A 23,670-nucleotide genomic window follows, 5' to 3' on the forward strand; every position below is an offset into this window, starting at 1 on the left:
TTATGTTGTAAAATGACTTTGTAAATGGTGGTCAGGGGAAAATGGAAGTCCCTCTTATTTCGTCACTGGGGTTGGCGAAGAAGAGGAAGCCAGTGTGCCTCAACACCTCGTGGGGGAAGTGTATTTATTGGTACGCAGCTGTGAACTATTAATACCCTGCTTTTATATCCCACCGGTGACTAAATAATATGACCCAGGGGGAGTACCCAAGGGGGCCCACTGGTGACTCCCGGGGGCTTGGTGGAGGCTGAGTCCCCTGCACCAGCTGATCGAGTAAACAGATTCCCGGCTCAAAATACCCACTGGCCCATATCCAAGTGTTACGGACGCTTTGGGATAATCATGCCGGCTCTCTACTGCGTTATATCCACTCTAGGGAAAGAAAAAGGGCAGGAAATAAAGGGAGTGAGTGGTCAGCCCTTTCTGCCGGCCTCCCGTCCCGTCCCGATCCGCCTTGATTTCTTCCACCTCAGTGTGACGTAGCATGGGATTTAATTGCTTCTCGATCTCAGGGATATTGACGCCGGCTCTCTACTGCGTTATATCCACCCTACGGAAAGAAAAAAGGGCAGGGAATAAGGGTTGTGAGTGCCCAGCCCTTTCTGTCGTCCCGTTCCGTCCCGTCCCTCCTTGAATCCTTCCTTCTCGGTGTGACGTAGCATGGGATTTAATTGCTTCTCGATCTCAGGGATATTATAAGCGTGAACAGGTGGTGTCCCGTGATGCCCCTGTCGTCTGCTGACCGTGACAGGGTGCCATTAATCTCTGGGTTCATTAACTGGTGGCTGTGTCCAAGGTTGTGATCTTGAAGGTTTATTTTTAACTGGTGGTTCTGTGGTCTTCAAGGTTGTGGCTGCAGCTTTTTCCTAAATTTTAAAAGAGGGGGGATTATTTAGGGTCATTAAATTTAGATAGATCATTAATTGGTGGCTGTGGGGTTGTGATGTCTTCAGGTTTATTGTTAACTGGTGGTTCTGTGGTCTTCAAGGTTGTGGGCTGCAGCTTTTTCCTAAGTTTTAAAAGGAGTATTTAAGGTATCTTTAGGGAAGGTTCTTTAACTGGTGGCTGTGAGGTTGTGATCTCTTCAATTTTATCATTAACTGGTGGTTTTGTGGTCTTCAAGGTTGTAGGCTGCAGCTTTTTCCAAAATTTTAAAAGGTGATTTTTTAAGGTATCTTTAGGGAACGTTCTTTAATTGATGGCTGTGAGGTGTCCAAGGTTGTGATCTCTGGAAGGGTATCATTTACTGGTGGTCCTCAGGTGTTCAAGGTTGTGGGCTGCATCTCTTCCCTAAATTTTGAGGGGAGGGGAATGCAAAACAGACCACAAGAAAAAAGAAGGAAAGAAAAAGGAAAATAACACCCAGAAAGTGAAGAGTTACATCAGGGAGTGCCGTTTCAAAGGCAAAACTTCTGACCGACAAGTGACCTGAACGTGTAGAGTATGCTAAGGGCCATGAGTCTCAGAAAGGTCATTAGCTATGGGCTGTGGCGTGTCCAAGGTTGTGATCTCTGCAAGGTTATTAGTAACTGGTGGTTGTGTGGTGTCCAAGGTTGTGACTGCAGCATATCCTTTTTTTTTATTTAAGGGGGAATGTTTAGGGCATCTTTACGGCCATTAATCTCAGGAAAGTCGTTAGCTGGAGGGTGTTGTGTGTCCAAGGTTGTGGCAGCAGCTCTTCCCCAGATTTCGAAAGGGGGAATGCATAGGGTATGATTATAAGGTTTAGTCTTGTATACCACATGGGCTAGTTGTGTTCGGTTAGGTATAATTGCTGATTTGGACGATACAGCGCACATATGTAGTTGTAGCAGTTCTCGTCGAGTAAATCTGATCATTTCCTGTATTTTAAACTCATATGTCACCCGTCACTAAAGAATTTTGAAGATTTATCTTGTTTTTCGTCTTACCTTTTGACCATGCCTTATGTTACTTTTTTGGGGTTAGGTTACATTTTGCACATTCACTCGTCCAGTGGATGTGTCAGTAGAAGTGTATAGTGAATTGTCAGAAATTAACTGTCAGCATTATCAAGTCTCTCAAAATGTATGATGCTGTAGGGGAACAAAAGTTTATCATTCTTTAGTATGTCGGCATGAATGATGTCTTGGTTAAGACATTTGGCACCCAGCCAGCTCAGCTGTCCCTCTATCCTTGTTGGTACACTACTTCTAGAAGACTTAGGTTAAGTTACTAACCAATGATTTAGTGTCTATCCATGGTAGCATAATGGACAATATTATGCTATTGATTTGGAGGCTAATAATAACAGGCTTTTTCAGTTGTTTTAGTCCTTTTTCTTCCTTATGAAATAACCTTACTGAACCCTTGTTCTGTGGTTCTGATTATTCTCTACAGCTTCACCCTGATTTTGAAATGTAAACTATATTAATCAAACATGGCTGGATCATAGGATATTGCAGTATATTTTAGGTATTATGCCATCCATGCTGCACCATGAATTGTCAGTGTATCTTTAGTGCCATCCTACATTGTTTACTACAAATCTTAAGTTGCATCCGTTCCTAAATCACTCGCCACAATCAACACTGTATGACCATAGTAGTTGTGGCACCGTCATTTTCTACTTAATCAAACTCACTAAAGGCTACACAAGGAACTACTTTCCATTTTGAATTTGTGGTCAAAAACTCACACCACATTTTTTCCTGCAGGTGAGGTGGGCAAGCCCTAGGCCAACACAATGAACAGGGCACGTGCAATGTCACATCTCTTGTCCCGGGCTTCTCCTGGGATGCCCCTGACAGCAGCAAGGGCATGGATGCTGGGCGCCATAAGAAATAAAGCCTCAGCTCCTCCACCGCCAGCCCTTGCTGCAGAGCCTTTCCTCAATGGGTCGTCATCTAACTACGTGGAGGAGATGTACACAGCCTGGCTAGAAGATCCAAAGAGTGTCCACCAGGTGGGTCTGTCACTACACATTACCCCTAGGTAGATTTGGATGGACTGGCTTGGTGAAAAGGGGAGAAGGTATTATAAGATTTTCCGAAGAGGGGCCCCTGTTTGAAAAAGTTACTTTAGAAAAATGTTCATCCTCAAAAGGCAGGCATAGTAATTACTGTGCATCACAAGCCATTTGCACATGTATTTCAGCCAATGTCCCAGGTAATCACAAGTCCTATGTTTATGGTATTTACTTTTCCTTTGTTTACCTACTTATATATTTACCAGGTTCTGCTCGTATAGGGTTTTCTCCTTGTACGGATTTTTCTGTCTCCATTCTTATGGTTCAATACTTGTACTGTATTATGCAAAGGCATTTGTAAATTACTATTTCTATAATCTTCGAAGAGGTGTGAGCAAGCAATAGCTACATATATATTGATGCATTTGTAATTGTGAACATTTTGCATACTTTGCCATACATGATCAGTAAAATATATATATGAAAAGAGAGATGGAGGAGGAAGCTAGCTGACAAAATTAAAATCAATTATCTTTCAGTCATGGGACACATTTTTCCGAAATGCTTCTGCTGGTGCCCGGCCTGGGGAGGCCTACACTGCCCCCCCCTCATTGGCTGAGCCCCTGCCCCACCATGTGCCACTGTCCTCCCTTGCCCCAGCCCTCACCTCCTCCCACATGGTCTCCGAGACTCCTATCTCCGACAAAATTATTGACGACCATCTGGCAGTTCAGGGTATCATCAGAGCCTATCAGGTGGGTGTGGTTGGGTGATTTCTGATTTTGTTTGTTATTTGCTTTATGATATACTATATGTCTTTCAAGTCCTTCAGTTGAAACATAATTTATAAGAGAGAGAGAGAGAGAGATGTGAATAGACAGATAGATAGACATAGATAGGTAGAAAGATAGACAGATTATATTTGTGTGTATGTATGTATGTATGTATGTATATCATCAACTGAATTCAAATGCCTGTGCTAGACTGCTTGACGAGTATTAGTACCTGTGTAAAGTAAAGTTTGACCCCGAGTGCAGGACTGGAGCTAAATTATATAGTTCTTTAAGTTTTTACAGCATGCCAGAATTGAGTTAAATTTGTGACTGGAAATTGGATAAAGGTAAAAAATTGATAATTGATAAGATTAGGAAACTCGTAACAGAATCTGTGATAATCTATCTATGTTATGCTGCATCGCCTCATTTAATACAAATTATGGTCTGAGTTGCCATTTATATTTATTTCAAATGATTACATGATTATACTTAATATTGTTTGATGTGTGGATATTAACCATGAAGTAGAGTGGAGTTTAATCCTTGCATTTTCCCCAGTAAAATAAGACAGTAATGATTGTTTTGATACAAATAGTTTATTGAAGATAAGTACTCTTTAAGCATGATTCTTTTCCTGATCAACAAACACTCATGCATGTATTGAAGCTTTGTGTATGTCTAAAATACATGTATGTGAAAATTACCTCTAAACTATCCTAAAAAAATCAATATTTTTAGATTGGAGTTTTATGATTTTATGAATCAGGTTTTAAGATGTAGAGGTTTAACAGAAGTTAGCCTGTAATTTTGAATACTGTCATCGTGTGGCAAACTGGGCCTCAGCATTACCCAGGAAGTACTAACAAATGGCATGTTTGCACACACACAAAATAACAGGCTCGCGGACACTTGGTCGCAGCACTGGATCCTCTGGGTATTGACCGTGAGGCACTGTCAGAGCGACACCCGACTACCCTGCCCAGCAAAACTGTAGTGCGGAACTATTTTGATTACATTGGTATGGTGCTAGGGGAGCCAGTTTCCTCCTCTTTTTTGCTCTCTGAGATGTGTGGGGAGAGTGGAGAGTTGTGGACTTGGCTGGGCAGATTATTCTTTTCTTTCACTTGTGTTCGCCTTCATAATTTCATTCCATCTTTTATTTTTCTGCAGCATCTGAGCAGTTTGTATTTTCTATATGGCTTTTGCATCTCCATTACTAACATATTTTTGCCTGAAGGGGAAAGAAATGGTGTTGGTCCTTGCAATCATCAGAGTTCCATCATGTTGAAGGAAGGCTGAGTTTCCTTCTTCATGGTGCGATTCTTTGGATAAAATTCTACCACTGAAATTGAGCTGATCCTCAGAAATCTATACTCTTCAGTGTGTATGTGTACATGTGTGTATGCGTGTGGGCTTTTGTGGGTGTATGCGTGCACTTCTGCACGTGTGCATGTTCACGCGTGCTAAAAGGAAACCAAATGCAGAAATGTTTCCTCCCTCAAGGTTCAGCTTAGTGCCTCTGGTGTTAGGGGTGACGTGGTTGATTTCCCCAACAGATTCGTGGTCACAGCATAGCTAAGATTGATCCACTTGGCATCAACACTGTGGATGACAGCCAGAGCAGAGAACTTGTCGTCCGCAATTATATGAATCAGTTCAGTAAGTTGTAATAACTCATTGCTAAATGCTCATTCTTGCTTGGACATGGCAAAGCAAAATTATTGTTTTCTTTTTGGATGTGATTTACGTATAGGGAATTAGGGCCGCTTTCTTTTGTCACTTTTGTTTGTTTTGATCGTTACCAATGGCGGCGATCACCGCCATAGTATTTCACGTGAAACTGGCCGATGGGGTAGTGGTGGCTGCAGATGAAGCGAGAGGTGTCGAGAGAGTGTGGTAAGGTGCGGGGCTAGGCTAACCCCGCAGCCGCCACTACCCCATCGGCCAGTTTCACGTAGAAATACTATAGCGGCGATTGCCGCCATTGGTAACGATCAACACAAACACAAGTGACTGTGAAAGCGGCCCTTAATCCTTAGGTCTTTGGTGTTCCCTGAGTAATGTGCTAGTTATACATTTATTTTTGCCTATTCCTTTTCAAAAAATTTCTTTGGATTATATTGTCAAATAGCTACCAGTCAGGATGACACAAAGACTTTAGAATAACTTTCAAACACTGTAAAAAGTTTTGTAAATAGAACTAACAACTGGAAAAAAAAGTTTGCTCACAGACAAACTTTTGTTCTTATATTTAAACTTTGAGGACCTATGAAATTTAAGTTGGAGCGAAGAAACTCCTGAAAATTTACAATACAGTTCTTGAGTTTTGTACCTAGCAAACATAGTGTTTGTAATGTATGTGGAAATGAACTTCCCAATTTTATAGTAAAGTGTGAGTATAGAAGAAAAAATATTTTCCTCAACAGCATGGTGTTATAGAAAATAGGGGTTTTACTCTTCAAAGACTTGCACATGAGCAAAGTTATTATTAGATAATATTCAGAGTATTTGTCATCATTCATTAAAAAAGTAATTTTTATCTATTGGATTAGAAAAGTAGTGTACTTAAAAACTATGCAAATCTGCTAAGTATACCAGAAACACATCGGTTATGTTTCACAGAGCTGAGCCTTTTCATATGCACACAATGCAAGATTATTGTATACTCCAGTAGTAATTATCATACTAGTTTCACTGTGCAATTTAACATATTTTGGCAGTCGGCTTCTGTCATATTATTTGCTTTTTGATATATTGGTACAGATACAGACTATAACATTGTTAACATGTAATTTACAAAGTTTACATAGTAATTTGCTTATCATGTTGAGCACAGTGCTTGCATTATTAGCCTACTTAACTATTTTTAGTGAACAAGAGGTACTGACGGTAGATGTAACCAAACACCTAAAATATAACACCTTGTTGACTTTGCATGTCTTAGTGTGCTTGTTCCCCCTTCAATTCTAATCCAAGCACAAGGGCTAATTTTAGTTCTAACTTTAGGTCATTTTAATGAAACTGAGATTTCCTGAGTAACATGTGTATGGTGGGTGGAGCTGGAGCTAGTAAGACAATATGGTTCAGGTCAACATTTGCTTCATATTACCAGTTAAGATCAGTGTTATATTAGTTGCAGTTAAATCTTCAAATCTGTTGGTATACTTGGTGGTATCTGGTTTGACTTGATTCTATTTTGTTGCTTTGTTGAAATATGTAAACAGTTTTATATGTCTTGGGAATGTTAGCTATGTGCTTTTCTTGAAAAAAGTTGGCATGCATGCTGTAGTATTAGCCAAAAAGGTTGCTGTTGTGATACTACCCCTTTTCATCTTGTCTGAATTCCCTTCATAGCCACCTGCTGAAACTTATTTTGTTTCTTACAGAAAATTTCAACAGTACCTAGAGGATTATGCATGGACGTACTAACTCAGCTCACGCCTAATGTTGAATAAAGAAACATTGCACGGTATACTTCTAAGTAATTTGCAGTTTTATCCAATTTCTGTCTAAATCACTTCAGATGGATAACCTGTCATCATTGAAAAATATAATTTCATGATTTTGTATGTTCCTTCAGATGAAATTTTGGTCTTAGTTTTTGCAAAAAATCGTCAAGATTTGATAAATTGTTAGTCCAGTGTCGTGTTATATATTGATTTTGTTTGAAATTTACTTTTGCTCAACGGTAATGTTTTGGGCGATGAGGAAGGGCCCACTTTACTTACATTTTTGTTATTGTATTGTCTGCATGTTGAATGTGAACTTTGCAAGGTATGGATGCCATCTGGTATAGATTTTTATTATCATTTATTGAACCATTCATTTATTTATTCATTAAGTTAAAAAGTATATTGGAATGCCTGAGAAAAGTTAATGATGATGACCCTCAATATTTTTTGAGAGAGCATCGGCTGCAACCCAAATTGTATATAGCAATTTATGTTATGAGACCCCTTCAGTATTATTCCTTTACTCTGCTAACCTTCTGCCTTCATGGACAGACTCCTCATCCTTGCTTCTACTTTTGCCTCCATCTGCCAGTCAAGTTTGTTGTTTTGTTGTGGTGTTCAATTTTGTTATTAATCATATAACATTTTTTTTTCTTTTACAACAAGCATTAACCCGGTAGCAGCGGGGATCATGTTTCTTAATGGTTCCTCCTAGCAAGAAAAATGAGAAAAAATCACCCCTCACACAAACCATTTCATAACATATATCAAAGCATTTGTGATCATATTATGTATCATCTATTTTGGGGGGCTTATATCATGGCAGAAATTTGGTCCGTCGCTGCTACACGGTAGAAGCCACAAATTTGGCCCGTCGCTGCTACCAGGTTAAAATATTTAAGTGGAGTCATATAGGATGAGATTAGCAATTTTTAGAGGACAAATGAGCAGGTAAAGCTTTCAGTCTTCAAGGCCTTTCAGAGTCATTTGACACATATCAGTGTTCATCTTTCATCACTAGGATCTCGTTATTATTTATATCTCTTTATATCCTCTTGATATCTTTGAAGCTTCTCCCTGGAAAATTTGAAAATTAGTATTATGTTTTAATTTTCCCAACCACCTGCTTAAGTGTTTCCTTCTCAAAGCTGTTTTCAAATGGTTTTTTCCCTCATTGGGGTTCCACTGCCATTCAGTATTTTGTAAGATCTCTTGAGTCATCTCTTCATTTCTCTCTTCCGTATTTTTTTTTCTGGGGGTGTTTTGTATTTACATTTTGTAGACGTGACACCACATTCTGGGGCTTTTCATCTGTATACATACCAATTTTAATCACTAAGGGATTGATCTATTTGTTAACTATTTTGTGCTTTAAGTAAAAGGTAAATTAACAAGGAAGTTGTAGACACACCAGTCATTAGTTGGGAAAATCAATTGATATGCTGAAATCTACTCGTCATTGGGTTATGTGACTCCACCATTATTTGTCTGGAATTCCTTTTGTAAATGTACAAATATGCTATTTTAGTGCATAAGTCTGAAGCAGATATTCTTAAATGTAACTAGATAAGCATAAAAAGGATTGACATAAGTGTTTTGTCATTGAATCTTCTTGGTAAGGAATAGATTCTTATCTTCCTTTTTTGTAATTCATTGACTTGATAATTGCAACATGACTACTACAACCCTGATATGCTTCAAGTCAATTCCTTTGTGTATGCTGCTGATAGTCTACAGTGTTGTTTGATTTGGCAACCAAGATGTTTCCAAGAGTAATTCCAGACAGTAGTGCAAAATCTCTTTAGACCTGTAAGACAAGATGAGGTTATCACACATGTATTGATTGCTTTAGAAGAGTTAGTAACCAGTATGTTGAACTGTTTTACTTGATTCAGAGTTTAGGAAAGGTAGTTGTTTTACTGATTGTCAGAAGAATTGTATTGTACAATTTTGAAGTTTCACCAAAGTTGAGTATAATTTTTTATAGTGTAACTTAGGTTTCTATAATAATTATTGTCTTATTTTCCATCACATTAGGTATTAATAGGATAACTCTTGACCAAGGTTTCTTTATTATTCCAACGGCACTGGATCTTAATATTCTTATGTCTGGGTTTTACCCTTGCCCATTAAACAGAGGAGTCAGACATGGAGCGCTCCTTCAAGCTGCCCCTGTCCACCTTTGTAGGAGGCAATGAAAAAACACTGGCCCTGAAGGAGATCATCAAAAGATTGGAGGATGCCTATTGCCGCTCCATTGGTGAGTCATGTCAAGTTACGTTAGGTCATAAGGTCACAAAGATGTCACACTGCTAAGGCTGTAAACTAATGAAAATATCAGCTTATATACTTTTATGGTGTTTTAGGATTAAATTTTGTTTAGTAGATTAAGTGGGGACTTCTACATTCACACATTTACTGAACCTCCTCTCCCTTTGTCTCTGCTCCATTCAGGTGTTGAGTTCATGTTCATCAACTCCCTGGAACAGTGCAACTGGATCCGACAAAAGTTTGAGACTCCCGGCATCATGCACATGAATGCCCAGGACAAGCGTCTGCTGCTGGCGCGTCTCACCAGGTCTCATGGGTGAGTGTACACACACACACACACACGCACACAAAAGTGAAAAAGTGATAAAGAAACAATGAACAAAATTTCTAGAACATAATATAATTACAGAAAAACAGTATGGCTTTAGACAAGGGCGTTCATGTGTGACAAACTTCTTGAGCTTTTACTCGAGAGTGACGGACATAACACAGGAGAGGGATGGATGGGTGGACTGTGTGTATTTGGACTTGAAAAAGGCTTTCAACAAAGTTCCACACACAAGACTATTATGGAAGCTGGAAAACAGAGGAGGATTGAAGGGAAAAATGAAAAATTGGGTGGACAGTTACTTAAAGGGAAGAGAAATGAGAACAGTGGTAAAGGACATGAAGTTGGAATGGAGAAATGCAGATAGTGGGGTGCCTCAAGGATCGGTACTGGCACCAATACTTTTCCTAGTAATATATTTAAATGATATGCCGGAGAAAGTATATAGTTATATGAGTTTGTTTGCGGATGATGCGAAATTGCTGGGACACATAAGAAATAGTAAAGAGTGTGAAATTCTGCAAGAGGACCTAAATAAAATTTGGGATTGGAGTAAGAAATGGGAGATGGAATTTAATGTGAAGAAGTGTCATATAATGGAAATGGGAAAGAGTGAAGGGAGACCAAAATGGACATATAGAATGGGAGATGAAGATATATTAAAAGGTCGAGAGAGATCTGGGAGTGATAATACAAGATAATCAACAGTCAGTCATGTAAATAGGATATTCGGAGATACGTATAGAATGGTAAGAAATATAGGAATAGCATTCCACTACATGGATAAAGATATGATGAAAAAGATGATTACCACTATGATTAGACCAAAGTTGGAATATGCGGAAACTGTGTGGTCTCCCCATGAGAAGAAACTCGTGAAAAAAATAGAAAGAATACAAAGGATGGCAACGAAAATGGTTCCAGAACTGGAGGGATTGTCATATGAAGAAAGGTTAAGGGAAACTAACTTGCCAACATTGAAACAAAAAAGAGAAATGGGAGACCTGATATTAATTTATAAGTTGTGGAATAAAATGGAAGTAGATAATGAGGAGTTACTACTAAGAGAAGTAAGAAACACCAGCAACACACGAGGACACAGTAAAAAATTGAGAAAAGGAAGATGTTTGAGAGAGAAAAAAATATAGTTTCCCACAAAGAAGCATAGAGGTTTGGAATAGACTAGTGAGGAAGTAGTATCAGCAGAGTGTGCACAACTTTAAGGAAAAACTGGACAAGTATAGATATGGAGACGGGACCACACGAGCCTAAGCCGAGGCCCTGTAAAATTGCAACTAGGTAAATACACACACACACACACACGTGGATGCCTGTATAGCTGTATTATGGATTCACTGTATATGAGTCACAAAAAGTATTAAAATTATATTTATATGTTGGATTTTATCATTGAGAAGATTTTTAACCCAAATTTTTTATTAGGTTTGAGAATTTCCTGGCTCGCAAGTTTTCGTCTGAGAAACGTTTTGGCCTTGAAGGCTGTGAAATCCTCATCCCTGCCATGAAACAGGTCAGTTGGTGGTTCTTCATAACTTTTGGTTTGTCAGATACATGCCAAGTTCATGATTATTTATTGTTTAAGACGGTTATCCTTTTAACTCCCTTCGATTGTCTTTTATTAATTTTTACGCATTATGTGGAATTCCTGTTTTTTAGATAGCTGAATGAGAGTCTAGCATTGTAACCTAACTTGACATGACTCATCCTTTTGCAGATTGGATTTAGCATATTTGTGAAAATTTGTGCTAAGTGTTTGTTAAGTCCATAACATAAAAGAAAACACATTTTTAGAATTGAGGTGTTGAAAATTGAAATGGTGAACCCCCCCGAAGTAACTTTAGAGAACATTCCATTTCCGAGTGTACTACCCTGGGCCAGAGCAAGGGAAAGACAGTTTTGACGATATCTTTACCTGCTTCTTTCACTAACTAACAGTTGACTCACCGTCTCATGGCATAGAAGAAAGGGATGCACTTATGGTGGTGCCTAAAATCTCATTTTCTATTAATGGTTAGTTCACCGTTTCTATTCTGAGCGCCTCAATTGTGAATACTTCATTTTGAGACTGTTCTTAATTAAGAAATTGTGCTTTTTTAAAGTCCCTTGTTAAGGTTGTTTAGATACATTTTCTGGTGATGATCTTTCTTTTATGCTTGATTAAAGTGTCTGTGAACATAACAAATGTTTTACTCATACTTAGTTATCTCAACATTTACTGTACCCTGTGTGTTGCAGGTGATCGACCGCTCGACCTCACTGGGTGTAGAAAGCTTTGTGATGGGGATGCCTCACCGCGGCCGCCTCAATGTTCTCTCCAATGTGTGCCGCAAGCCCCTCGAGCACATCTTCTCCCAGTTTGCTGGCCTAGACACAGGAGATGAGGTATGTTGTGTGCTGGTGCTAGAGTTTATTTCCTGTTATGGAAGTTTCTACCAGGCCATATGAAGTAATGGTTGTCAGTCATAAACCATTTGTAATTAAATTGTAAGTTTTCACAATATGAGTTATTTACAGAAAAAAAAATAGTACCATAAATTCAATGCTATATTGTCGTGTGATGTTTAAGTAGCATGCAACATTAATGATATAAGTATTGATTCTGATGCAACCATTGTGATGATTTCTGTATAATATTTATATTAATGGGTACATTCATTCAGAATTATTGGAATGAAAAATACAGAACAGCTTTTCACTAGAAGCACTACTGTTGCAGAACTGTATGCACCTTAATCTACTTATGAAATGTAACAGAGTACAGATAAGTGAAATATAACAGTAAGAGAACAGGGAGCCTTGAGTTTTTGTTTGCAAGAATAAATGATGACATGCTTCTTTCCTAAGGGCTCTGGAGATGTGAAGTATCATCTTGGAACCTATGTTGAGAGGCTTAACCGAGTGACCAACAAGAACATCCGCCTGGCTATTGTTGCCAACCCGTCACACTTGGAGGCAGTGAACCCGGTGGTGCAGGGCAAGACCAGGGCAGAGCAGTTCTACCATGGTGACTCTGAAGGCAATAAGGTGAGGGTGGGGAAGGTAGTGCCTCGGAGGTAGCTCCTTCAGATGTTTTAATTTGTCATTGTCGGAAATTATAGTTACAGTCTTTTATGTATTGATTTAGGGTGTAAAAAAGGGACCTGGAGCATCTGGCTAAGTTTAGTGGTGACCAATTATGCAAAGTTTTGTACGATTGTGTCTTATTTTTTTAATTTTCTGTAAGTCATGATTGCTGTTCACTAGCATTATTTTTACTGACAGGTGCTCTCAGTACTGCTCCACGGAGATGCCGCATTCTCAGGGCAGGGCATCGTCTTCGAGACCTTCCACTTGTCTGAGCTGCCTCAGTACACCACTCATGGCACCATCCACATTGTTGTCAACAACCAGATTGGCTTCACCACTGACCCCCGCATGTCTCGATCTTCCCCATACTGCACTGGTAAGTGGCAAAGCAGTAAGTCAGTGTTTTACCCCAATTCTGAACTGAATCTTGTATTACATTGTGAAACTGTCAAATCAATCATCAAGAGCAGAACTACATCATAATGTAAAAACTGTATTGAGCATGAATATGAGCAGCACTTTGGTGGCTATTTTGCATCTTTGGCCTTTGAGCTATCTTCTCTGATGTGAAAAATAAAACTAATTTTTCGTTTCTTCCATAGATGTTGCTCGAGTGGTTAACGCTCCCATCTTCCATGTCAATGCTGATGATCCCGAAGCTGTGATGCATGTGTGTAATGTTGCTGCTGACTGGAGACACACTTTCCACAAGGTGAGTGAGACAGATGTGCTTCACTGATGTACATCAGGGATGCTGGTGCCCTGAAGCAAGTACAGGGGACCATCACTATCATTTGATTGCTTATACATTCATGAACTTTGCTTAGCCAAAACTGATATATACAGTTCTGTAAAATTGGTTAATGGGATCTGTCCGACGTTGGTGGTGCAATCTGTCTGAGGTTGGTGGTGCAGTGATGCAGTGAATTATGGATACATGTTTTAATAGTAAACAGTTAAGTGTTTCTGTGGTAAACAAATAACTCATATTCTCTATTAGGAATGCTAAATAGGATAAAAACAGTTACATTCATTTATTTATATTACATTTCTTTGTTTAAGATTAAAATAAGTTAATGAATTTTTCCTGTTCGTTATACATCCAGGACGTTGTCATTGATTTGGTTTGTTATCGTCGCAATGGCCACAACGAAATTGACGAGCCGATGTTCACTCAACCCCTCATGTACAACCGCATCAGGAAGCTGAAGCCAGTCATTGACCTGTACGCTGATAAGCTGATCAATGAAGAAGTTGTGACACCGGAAGAGGCCAAGGTAAGTCTTGCCTGGGAATTTTTTTTAGCAGAGTAGTGTACTTTAGTATGGTGTGCCTTTTGACAGGAAATCATTTTAAATATGAAGATTAATTTTTGCTTCCTATGTACAAACAGCTATTTTGCAGCTTTTCCTGTATCTACTTTTTTTTTACACCACCAGGAAGTAAGAGACAAATATGAAAAGATCCTGGAGGAAGCCTTTGCTGCTGCCAAGATGGAGACACGAGTATTCAACAAGCACTGGATTGACTCCCCCTGGTCTGGCTTCTTTGAGGGCAAGGATCCCCTGCGTGCCTCCCCCACAGGCATTCATGAAGACACCCTCAACCACATCTGCCGCAGGTTTGCCAGTGCCCCGCCCAATGCCAGTGACTTTGTCATCCACAGAGGTCTTCAGCGTATCCTTAACAGTAAGTGAGAAACTTTGGGGAAGCTTCTTCATTTTATATATTTTGAATAATTTACATAATTTGTTTCAGTGCCATAACAGATAGGTGACTTGACAGGCTAATAATTTATTACCCTAAAAGAAATATAAAAAATCACTGACTTTAAGTATGTACATGATTTGACATGCATTTGGATTTACTTGTGATTCTTGTTGCTTTTACAATCCTTTTCTTCAGCCCGATTGGAAATGACAAAGGATCGCACCATTGACTGGGCCATGGGGGAAGCTGTTGCCTTTGGGTCTTTGTTGAAGGAGGGGATCCATGTGCGCCTCTCAGGCCAGGACGTGGAGCGTGGGACCTTCTCCCACCGGCATCACATCCTCCATCACCAAAAAGTAATTTGTTCCTCTTGATATTTGATAATAATTCAAGACATATTTCTCTGTTTTTTTTCCACCCACTTACTATTCAATTGTAGAGTAACATAGATGGCATTCAGTGACTAATTAGAATGATTTAGATATGGAAAAATGAGTAGATACAAATGTTCAAGGTTAGTGTGTGTGAAATGGTGAGAGTTGAAACATTTATGCCCTTGCACTTCCCTTGAGGGAGCTCTTAGGGGCTGGCATGACAACAGGTTAAAAGATGTATTGAAGGACTGTCTTTATATAGAAGTTTTGTATGATTAAAAGTTAAAAAGGAAAGTTTTAAGGATCGTTATAACTGCATGTCAGATATACTACGCTATGCCCTAAGAAAGGGCAGGTTTTTATTATATAGTATTATTTTGAAAAAGAATCACAAAATGTTGCATTGTAAAATCAAATATTTTCTATGATGATAATCATTTTAAAGTTCACTGCCTGTATTTTAAATCTTAAATAGATCAACTTTCATTCCCGTAACACTTTAGGGGGACTGCAGCATTGTCTTGGATCTCCATATCCAGTGGACCGTTAAGTAGGGGGAAGCAGAGGAATTTATCTAAATGTTTAAAGTTGCTTCACTAGAGTGGCAGTCACAGCTCAGGCTGGTGTGATACTGAAGAGCTGCTATTTATAAGTAATAGTTATTGAGCCTGGATAAGTTTCTTTACTCAACATAACTAATGCATCTTAATTCATGTCTGCATAGTTAATAGACCCTTTTAGAATAGCAATTTTGTCAGTTGCTTTCTGACACTAATGTTTATGATTCTTTTCATGACCTGGAGTTGGTATCTATGTGATGGGCTAACATAGATTTTGCTCCTGTCTCATATCTAGTGATAAAGTACCCATGTTCAATGTGATTGCTGAATGTCTTTTCCTAAAAAAGAAAAAAGAAAAAAAGTTACTAATATAATTACATAGTGAGAAGAAAACAGCAATATGTGCACTTGTAATGTGAGAGCTTAGAAGAGTGCTCACTGATTAACATAATTAGTGAGTTGAGAGCAGGGACTGGTCGGTGCCCATGAGTCTGCGCATGATGATGTGGCTGTTGATATTTTCAGGTGACAAATGACTCCCCAGTAAGGCGGTAGATGATACAGTCTGCAGCATCTCCCTTAGATGATTAGTTCACGCCAGTAACTACATGTGCCACTGGAGAATTAAGATTGTTCAGAGCTTACTTACATCCACTCATTTAACAAAAGAAACTTCTTTGTGCTAGTGTTGTTTTGCTAGCAATAACATTGTTTGCTATGAAAAAGTTTTGCTTAACAATGAAGATTTGTCTCAAGGAATGGTTAGTTTCATACCTATGCACCTGTGAGACTTCGTAAAACTTGCTGATATGGGTTTTTACTTTTCAAGCCTGCTGTTTATTTAATCCTATTCAAATGAGTGAAATATTTTGTTCTTTGATTATTATTTCTGCTAATTTCCTTTATGAAACTGATTAGACTGCTCATTTGCACTGCCCTTTATATCTGTGTTTGGTTGTATCCAGGCTCACTTGTCTTCCCCGTGTGTCTGTGTGTGTAGAGCGTGCAGCAATTTTTAGAAGGTCAAGGTAGGGCATTGCTACTGATAAAAGGATGTGACTATACTCTATACAGACCATTTAAGGATATATATATATATATATATATATATATATATATATATATATATATATATATATATATATATATATATATATATATATATATATATATATATATATATATATATATATATATATATATATATATATATATATATATATATATATATATATATATATATATATATATATATATATATATATATATATATATATAAGGAAAGTATAGAAATAGTTTTGATTCTTAAAACAAGTAGGATGTCATTGAAAGTACGGTTTTGAATCAGGAGTATGTGTGCCTATATACTACATGTGCTGGGCAGAGAAAAAAAGTGAAAATAAAGAAAAGGAAAAGATATTGATAAAATTCCTTGTGGCTTCCTTCTGCTTCTCCTTGGAAACAGACTTTTGTGTTTTATGCATGTGAGTTCATGGAAATAGTGAACCATGATGTATAAGTTGTTACATGTAGTAAGGAGGAATGGTTCAATGAATGTAGTCCCTGCTTGATAATATAGTGTAATATAGTAGGTATTATAATAGTATTATTTGTATTTGACCATCTCATTGGTTGTATCTCTAATGGATTAAATAAGCAACATTTTACCAAAATATTATGCAGCTTCAGTTTATTTCTAATTCATTTTTGCAGCAGCTTTATCACTTGTGTCCAGGAACCAGCAATGATGGCGTTTTATTGCAGGAGGAGCATAATGCAAACTACTTTTAATTAACACTGTATTTTGCCCTTACTAACAGGTGGACAAGTCCCAGTACAATGCTCTGGCCAACCTGTACCCAGACCAGGCTCCCTACACAGTCTGCAACTCCTCTCTCTCTGAGTATGCAGTACTGGGCTTTGAGCTGGGCTTCTCCATGACCAACCCCAATGCCCTGGTTATCTGGGAGGCTCAATTTGGTGACTTCAACAACACGGCCCAGTGCATCATCGACCAGTTCATCGCATCTGGGCAGTCCAAGTGGATTCGACAAACTGGCTTGGTGATGCTCCTCCCTCATGGCATGGAGGGCATGGTGAGTGATGAGAGTGTCTTGTCCGTGTCTTGTGCCAGTTGAGTTTGTGTGTTATTAATCTGTTGGTATTTTGTGTTTTGATGATTGTGGTGAGTTGTGTTCATCTTTCCTATTTTCATTTCAAACATTTTCTCCCTACCATCTCCTAAGAGTGAATTTAAGCCAGGGGATCCAGCTCATTCTTGTCAGCCAGTTAGTCCATCAACCAGGGATGGGGAGCCAGGGGTATGTTACTTATCTGCTTCATCGCAGTTGCTTGGGGACAAAGGTTCCTGGCACCAAGCATGAGCTCACTTCTCTGGGTCAACCTGGCTTGGCAGCATCTCAGAGCTCTGGAATGCTGTAACGGTCTTGTAAAGGGGTTGTTGGTGATGTACATCTCTCATGATAGCACTATCCTTACTTACCATCCAGGTGCCTGTGGAGTTTGTTTTTGGGCAGTAGCTTCCGCAAAATAATTGCATTTCTCATGTACAGTTAGCAGGATAGAAGCAGCATTGGATTGAGGTGGTGGTTTTACTGAGAATTGTTGGCACTAGACTAATCATATTGGGTTCTTGCTCATTAATATGTTTTAAAATACCATTTATTTGGTAAATGTCTGTAGCACATCTTTTATCATCAGCCTGTCTAATTGTTAACCATCCAACTTTTTTCTATAAAGTTGTTCTCATTAGTGACTAACAGCTACCATCGGCTACCTGCTACATGCTATGTATGGGAAAATGATGGATATATGGTTGAAAGACCTTTATCCATATCATTTCTATTGTTATGACTACCTCTACTGGTTGGTGGCTGTTGCAATAACTCAATGCTAAGTTATGTCACTTTCTGTATGTAAAATTATGTTTCTATTTGAATATACTATTGTTGGTTGTCTGACCTGACTTTATAACTGATAATAGCTTCAAATTTGAGTACATTTTTTTACATATGTTGAAATTTTAGCCAGACTTGACCCCCCCCACAGGGACCCGAGCACTCCAGTGCCCGTCTGGAGCGCTTCCTGCAGATGACCTCAGATGATCCAGATGTCCTGCCAGCATTCTCATCCGATTTTGCAATCCGCCAGCTGTCTGACATCAATTGGATTGTAAGAGAAACTGTATTTTTACATATATGCCTCATGCATGCCATTACATACCTCAAATCTGTTATTTAGATATTATCTTGCTGGTTTTGCACACTTCCATAATATAATCATGAAATAATGTAAAGCAAATAGGTCCTCTGTGATAAGTATAACAAAATAAACCATTTAATTTTGATCTAAGCTCATTGCCATGAATTTTCATTCATATGACATGACTTGCATAAGCAGTGCTGAGGACCAAGAAAAACTTCAGAAAACAAGAAAATGTTTAAGATCAGAGGAGGAAAAATTGCCAAACAGAGTAGACTACACACATTCACATGTTGTTTAAGAAATCTTATCTGTAACCCAGCGTGTACTTATTCATCATCTATTCTGTGTTCAAAACATTCACCCAGAAGTCACCATGATTGGTATTTCAGGTCGCCAACTGCTCCACCCCTGCCAACCTGTTCCACATCTTGCGCCGCCAAATTGTCCTGCCCTTCCGCAAGCCCCTGATTCTCATGACCCCCAAGTCTCTGCTGAGGCACCCTGAAGCCAAGTCCTCCTTTGATGATCTGGTTGAGGGCACTGAATTCCGACGGTAAGAGAGAGAGAGAGAGTGAGTGTGAGTGAGTTAATGAGTGAGTGAGTGAAGAGAAGAGAAGAGAAGAGAAGAGTGGGTAAAGCTTTGAAAGAACTCACCGTGCAATATTTCCTTGACAGAGTGATCCCTGATGAGGGGCCAGCAGCCAAGAATCCATCTGGGGTGAAGAAGCTCATCTTCTGCTCTGGCAAGGTGTACTATGACCTGACAGCAGCCCGGAAGGAGGCAGGATTGGAGGATACGATAGCTATTGGCAGGGTTGAGCAGGTAAGACGCGAATGTGTGTGTGTGTGCAAAAGAAATAAGCAAGGCACAGTTTCACTCATCACTCTCATGGAGGTGTGACTGGTGTGAGCTGGAGTATTTTATACCACTGGTGGTTAATGGTTGTTACAATGCATTGGTGTAAATGAATAAAAAGAAAAGGTGGAATTTTGTTTTATGTTTGCTGAGTTAGGGCCCCGGCATCCTTAATTAAGTGATGCTCATTGTATAGAAATACTCTAGGTGGTACAGACTCAACAAGACAAATTATACTCAACTCATCACCCACTGAATTCAGTTTCTAACCTAATGTCTGGCAGAAAAGAATTGTAAACACTTACCTTGTCACTCCTCCATCACCTCCTCTCTCTTGCAGATTGCACCTTTCCCTTATGACCTCATCAAGCAGGAGTGTGACAAGTATCCTGATGCTGAGCTGGTGTGGTCTCAGGAGGAACACAAGAACATGGGCTCCTGGTCCTACATTCAGCCCAGGATAGCCACTTGTCTCAACTGTGAGCGACACATAACGTAAGTAGAGGAAAATTTGGCTTTTTTTTCATATTTTCTAGAGAATAACCAATATGAATTATTATTAAGTACACATTGTTTGCTAACCAGCTCTGTTTATAAATCTAACCCTAATTAGAAGTGCTCTTAGTAAAGAGCAGTTGTAGCACAGTTGTTTAGCTATCTTCTGCAAATCTAAGGTTGTCAGTTATTCACTACCTTGATTCCTGTGTTACACCATTCTGACCTAATACTTCCTATTAGAAAGCTGCAAATAATTTGGGAGCTACTGTCCCCTTGCCTAACACCTTCCTTGGTTCAAATTTTCTTGCTTTTCTTGTGGAGTTTAATATTTATTGTGCTTCTCCACATATCTTCCAACCTTTATGTATAGTTCAGCAACATCCTGCCTCGTGATTGTCTGCATGACTGCTGGAGCTTTTGCACAGTCAAATTCTTTCTAATAATCAATGAGAGCCATGCTGATTATTCAAATAACTTGTTAAATGATGAGGGTGTGGTCAGTTGTTGAGTATCCACTACAAAATCCAACTCTTGTTTGGTTCAAGTCTAAGTGTTGCCCGTGGGCTGTTTGTTTTGGTCTTATAAAAAGTTTGTATGTTACAGGGTAGGTTACTTATGGGTCAGTAGTACTTTGTCTATTATGTCACCTTTATTGTGAAGTGATATAATGGTGCCATTTTAATAGGCACATGGAACTCTATGACTCCAAGCATTCTGTATCTGTTCAATTTCTTACTATGTCCTCTCAGTTACCTCCTCCCTTCCATCTCAATTAAATCATTTCTATCCAGCACATCCATTCCACTTGTGTTCCTGTACAGTGCTATCAGGTCTCCTCTCTTCTTTCTTCGAGTGTTAGTAGGTCCAGTCCCCCCAATCTAGTCTCATATGACAGATTTGGTAGTTCTGTTACCATCTTAGTTGCAATCCTTTGAATCCTTTCAAGTTTCCTTATGTCCTTGTTCTTGTGAGGTAACCAAACAACCGCTGCATACTCTAACCTTGGTCTAATCAATGTTGTCATTATCGTCTTCATCATGTCTCTGTCCAAGTAGTGAAATGCCTCTAATATTTTGCAGCAGACTATATGTTTCTCCAAATAGCTTATTTATGTGGTTCTCAGGTGTCAGTGTATCTTGTATTATAATTCCTAAGTCTTTTTCTTCCTTCGCTGTGTCAATGGTTGTCCCTTTCATTTCATTCACTCCACTTGGTCTATTTTTACTCTTGCCCATTTTCATTGTGTGACACTTCTTTTTATTGAACTGCATTTCCCATTCTTTACTCCATTCATGAATCTTATTTAAATCTTTCTGCAGTTTATTACAATCATCCTCATCTCTTATTTTTCTAAGCAGTTTGGCATCATCTGCAAACATACTCATGTAACTCTTCACTTTTTCTAGCATATCATTTATATATATTAAAAACATTATATGTGTTAACACTGATCCCTGAGGAGCTCCACTGGTGACCCTTCTCCAGTCTGATTTCTCATCCTTAAACACAGTTCTCATTTCTCTGTTTGTTAGGTCATTTTTCATCCATTCTGTCATTTTCTCCCTAATCCTCCTCTATTTCTAATTTCCACAGCAATCTCTTACGTGGAACTTTATCAACTGCCCTTTTTGGGTCCAAAAATATGCAGGCCTCCCATCTGTCTCTCTCCTGCACTATATCTATTACTCTTGAGTAAAAACATATTAGGTTTGTGACTCAAGATTTACCTTGTCTGAATCCAAATTGACTCATTTATTATCTTCTCTCTTTCTAGATGGTCTATCCACTGTCTTAATTATCTTCTCACACAGCTTGCACATGACGCTCGTTACAGAAACCAGTCTTTAGTTCAGAGGCTGTTGTTTATTTACGCTCTTATATAATGGGACCACCTGTGCCCTCTTCCATTGCACTGGGACTTCCCCAGTTTTGAGTGTTTTTACCTAGTTGTAATTTTACAGGGCCTGGGCTTATGCTCGTGTGGTCCCATCTCCGTATCTGTACTTGTCCTGTTTTTCCTTCGCTGATACCATTTCCTCACTTAGTCTATTCCAAACCTCTATGTTTCTTTGCAGGAAGCTATATTTTTTTGTCTCTCAAGCACCTTCCTTCTCTCAATTTTTTTCTGTGTCCTCGTGTGTTGCTGGTGTTTCTTCCTTCTCTTAGTAGTAACTCCTCATTATCTACTTCTTCCATTTTATTCCACAACTTATAAATTAGTATTAGGTCTCCCCTTTCTCTTCTTTGTTCCAATGTTGGCAGGTCCATTTCCTTTAACCTTTCTTCATATGACAATCCCTTCAGTTCTGGAACCATCTTCATTGCCATCCTTTGTATTCTTTCAAGTTTTTTTACATGTTTCTTCTTATGGGGAGACCACACAGTTTCCACATATTCCAAATTTGGTCTAATCATAGTGGTAATCATGTGTGTGTGTGTGTGTGTGTGTGTGCGTGCGTGCATCTGTGCGTGAATACGTGTATATGTATGTGTGAGTGTGTTTGTTTGTTTGTTGTAATGTAGGAAGAGGACTAACCACAGACCATGCTCTCCTGTAGACAAAGTCCCTCAGAGAGCCAGGAGTCTCAGTCTTGGTACGAATATTGGTTCCCTTGGCTCTTCCCAACTTCGAGCCCTTCTGAGGTGATGCCCTCTGAGGTGCCTGTCACAACTCAGAGTGACACTCCCTCTGTTACCAGAGAAGTGAGGTGAGCTCAATCTCACTCCAGAGTTGCTTGTAGGCACTCAAGGGTTACCTTTTTGACAGTGATAATTTTCACTGAAAACACTCCTTTTCTGGGTGGACACCTTGCTTGCTGTCAACACAGTATCCTAACTCTACGCATATCTTATCATGTATAATTTTTTAGTGTTATCTCTAAAATTTTAAGTTTATATGGCCACATGCACGTACCAAGACTGATGCTGAGGCTGTTTGTGGACCAGGTGGCTCCGTCCACTGATGACTTGTCTAATCCAGAACACAATGATCCAAACTCACTTCACTTAGCAAACCTGAACACACTATCCAAATTATTTATGATCCATCCCTTGCGGGTGTTATAATTTGTACCCTGCATGCGTGGATGTGAAGATGTTGGTGTGTAACTGTGTATGTACCAGAAAAATCGACAGTACCTAGATCATTCTTTTGTGTAACCAGTGAAAGGATAAACAAAGAAAAATAAGTCATCAGTTGATGTTTGTGGGTGTCACTTTGGAATATCCAGATGAAAGATTGAGTGCTGAAGTGTTCTGATCAAAACTGTAGATAACATTAGTAAATTAATAGGTTAGTGAGGGGAATGGTAATGAGCAGGAACTTGTATTAGGAACTGCTGTATGTAGTGGTGTCCGCCTCCCTGCAGTAACTTAAAGGATAATAACCAAGATCCTTTGAAGGAGCCCTCACACCAGCCTTAGCATCTTTTTCCTTTATCATTGGCACCTTTTTACTTAGTTATAAAATTTTTTGTTTATTTTTCCTTTGAAATGGACGTTTGTCTCTTCCTCTTGGAGCATCTCCTCTGGAGTGTTTGTTCTTTATACCACATGTTGTTCTTGTAGTTTTATGCACCATTTCTAATAGTACTCAAGGATTCTAGTA

The 23,670-nt window shown here is 39.0% G+C and overlaps 1 protein-coding gene across 8 annotated transcripts in view; it reads left to right on the forward strand.

Annotated features, from left to right (window-relative positions):
- The window catches only part of LOC126984060 (2-oxoglutarate dehydrogenase complex component E1-like), a 27,440-nt gene continuing 3,770 nt past the window's right edge, over positions 1-23,670 (forward strand). Inside the window, exons 1-21 of one of the 8 annotated variants that reach the window (XM_050837443.1) lie at positions 1-130; positions 2,676-2,923; positions 3,466-3,681; positions 4,600-4,720; positions 9,292-9,414; positions 9,609-9,741; positions 11,197-11,284; positions 12,010-12,156; positions 12,619-12,798; positions 13,036-13,216; positions 13,443-13,552; positions 13,947-14,117; positions 14,280-14,529; positions 14,746-14,906; positions 16,010-16,027; positions 17,305-17,580; positions 18,554-18,676; positions 19,099-19,262; positions 19,385-19,532; positions 19,906-20,060; positions 22,622-22,771. In XM_050837443.1, the coding sequence (XP_050693400.1) occupies positions 2,705-2,923; positions 3,466-3,681; positions 4,600-4,720; positions 9,292-9,414; positions 9,609-9,741; positions 11,197-11,284; positions 12,010-12,156; positions 12,619-12,798; positions 13,036-13,216; positions 13,443-13,552; positions 13,947-14,117; positions 14,280-14,529; positions 14,746-14,906; positions 16,010-16,027; positions 17,305-17,580; positions 18,554-18,676; positions 19,099-19,262; positions 19,385-19,532; positions 19,906-20,060; positions 22,622-22,771 (3,134 nt within the window). In that variant the 5' untranslated portion in view covers positions 1-130; positions 2,676-2,704. Of the gene's footprint in view, positions 131-559; positions 585-2,675; positions 2,924-3,465; positions 3,682-4,599; positions 4,721-5,258; positions 5,362-9,291; positions 9,415-9,608; positions 9,742-11,196; positions 11,285-12,009; positions 12,157-12,618; positions 12,799-13,035; positions 13,217-13,442; positions 13,553-13,946; positions 14,118-14,279; positions 14,530-14,745; positions 14,907-16,009; positions 16,028-17,304; positions 17,581-18,553; positions 18,677-19,098; positions 19,263-19,384; positions 19,533-19,905; positions 20,061-22,621; positions 22,772-23,670 lie in introns of those variants that run through there. The other 7 variants (XM_050837442.1, XM_050837445.1, XM_050837447.1 and 4 more) reach the window with 7 other exon arrangements.

This window comes from Eriocheir sinensis, chromosome 55, assembly GCF_024679095.1.
Source record: "Eriocheir sinensis breed Jianghai 21 chromosome 55, ASM2467909v1, whole genome shotgun sequence".
Taxonomy (NCBI): Eukaryota; Metazoa; Arthropoda; class Malacostraca; order Decapoda; family Varunidae; genus Eriocheir; species Eriocheir sinensis.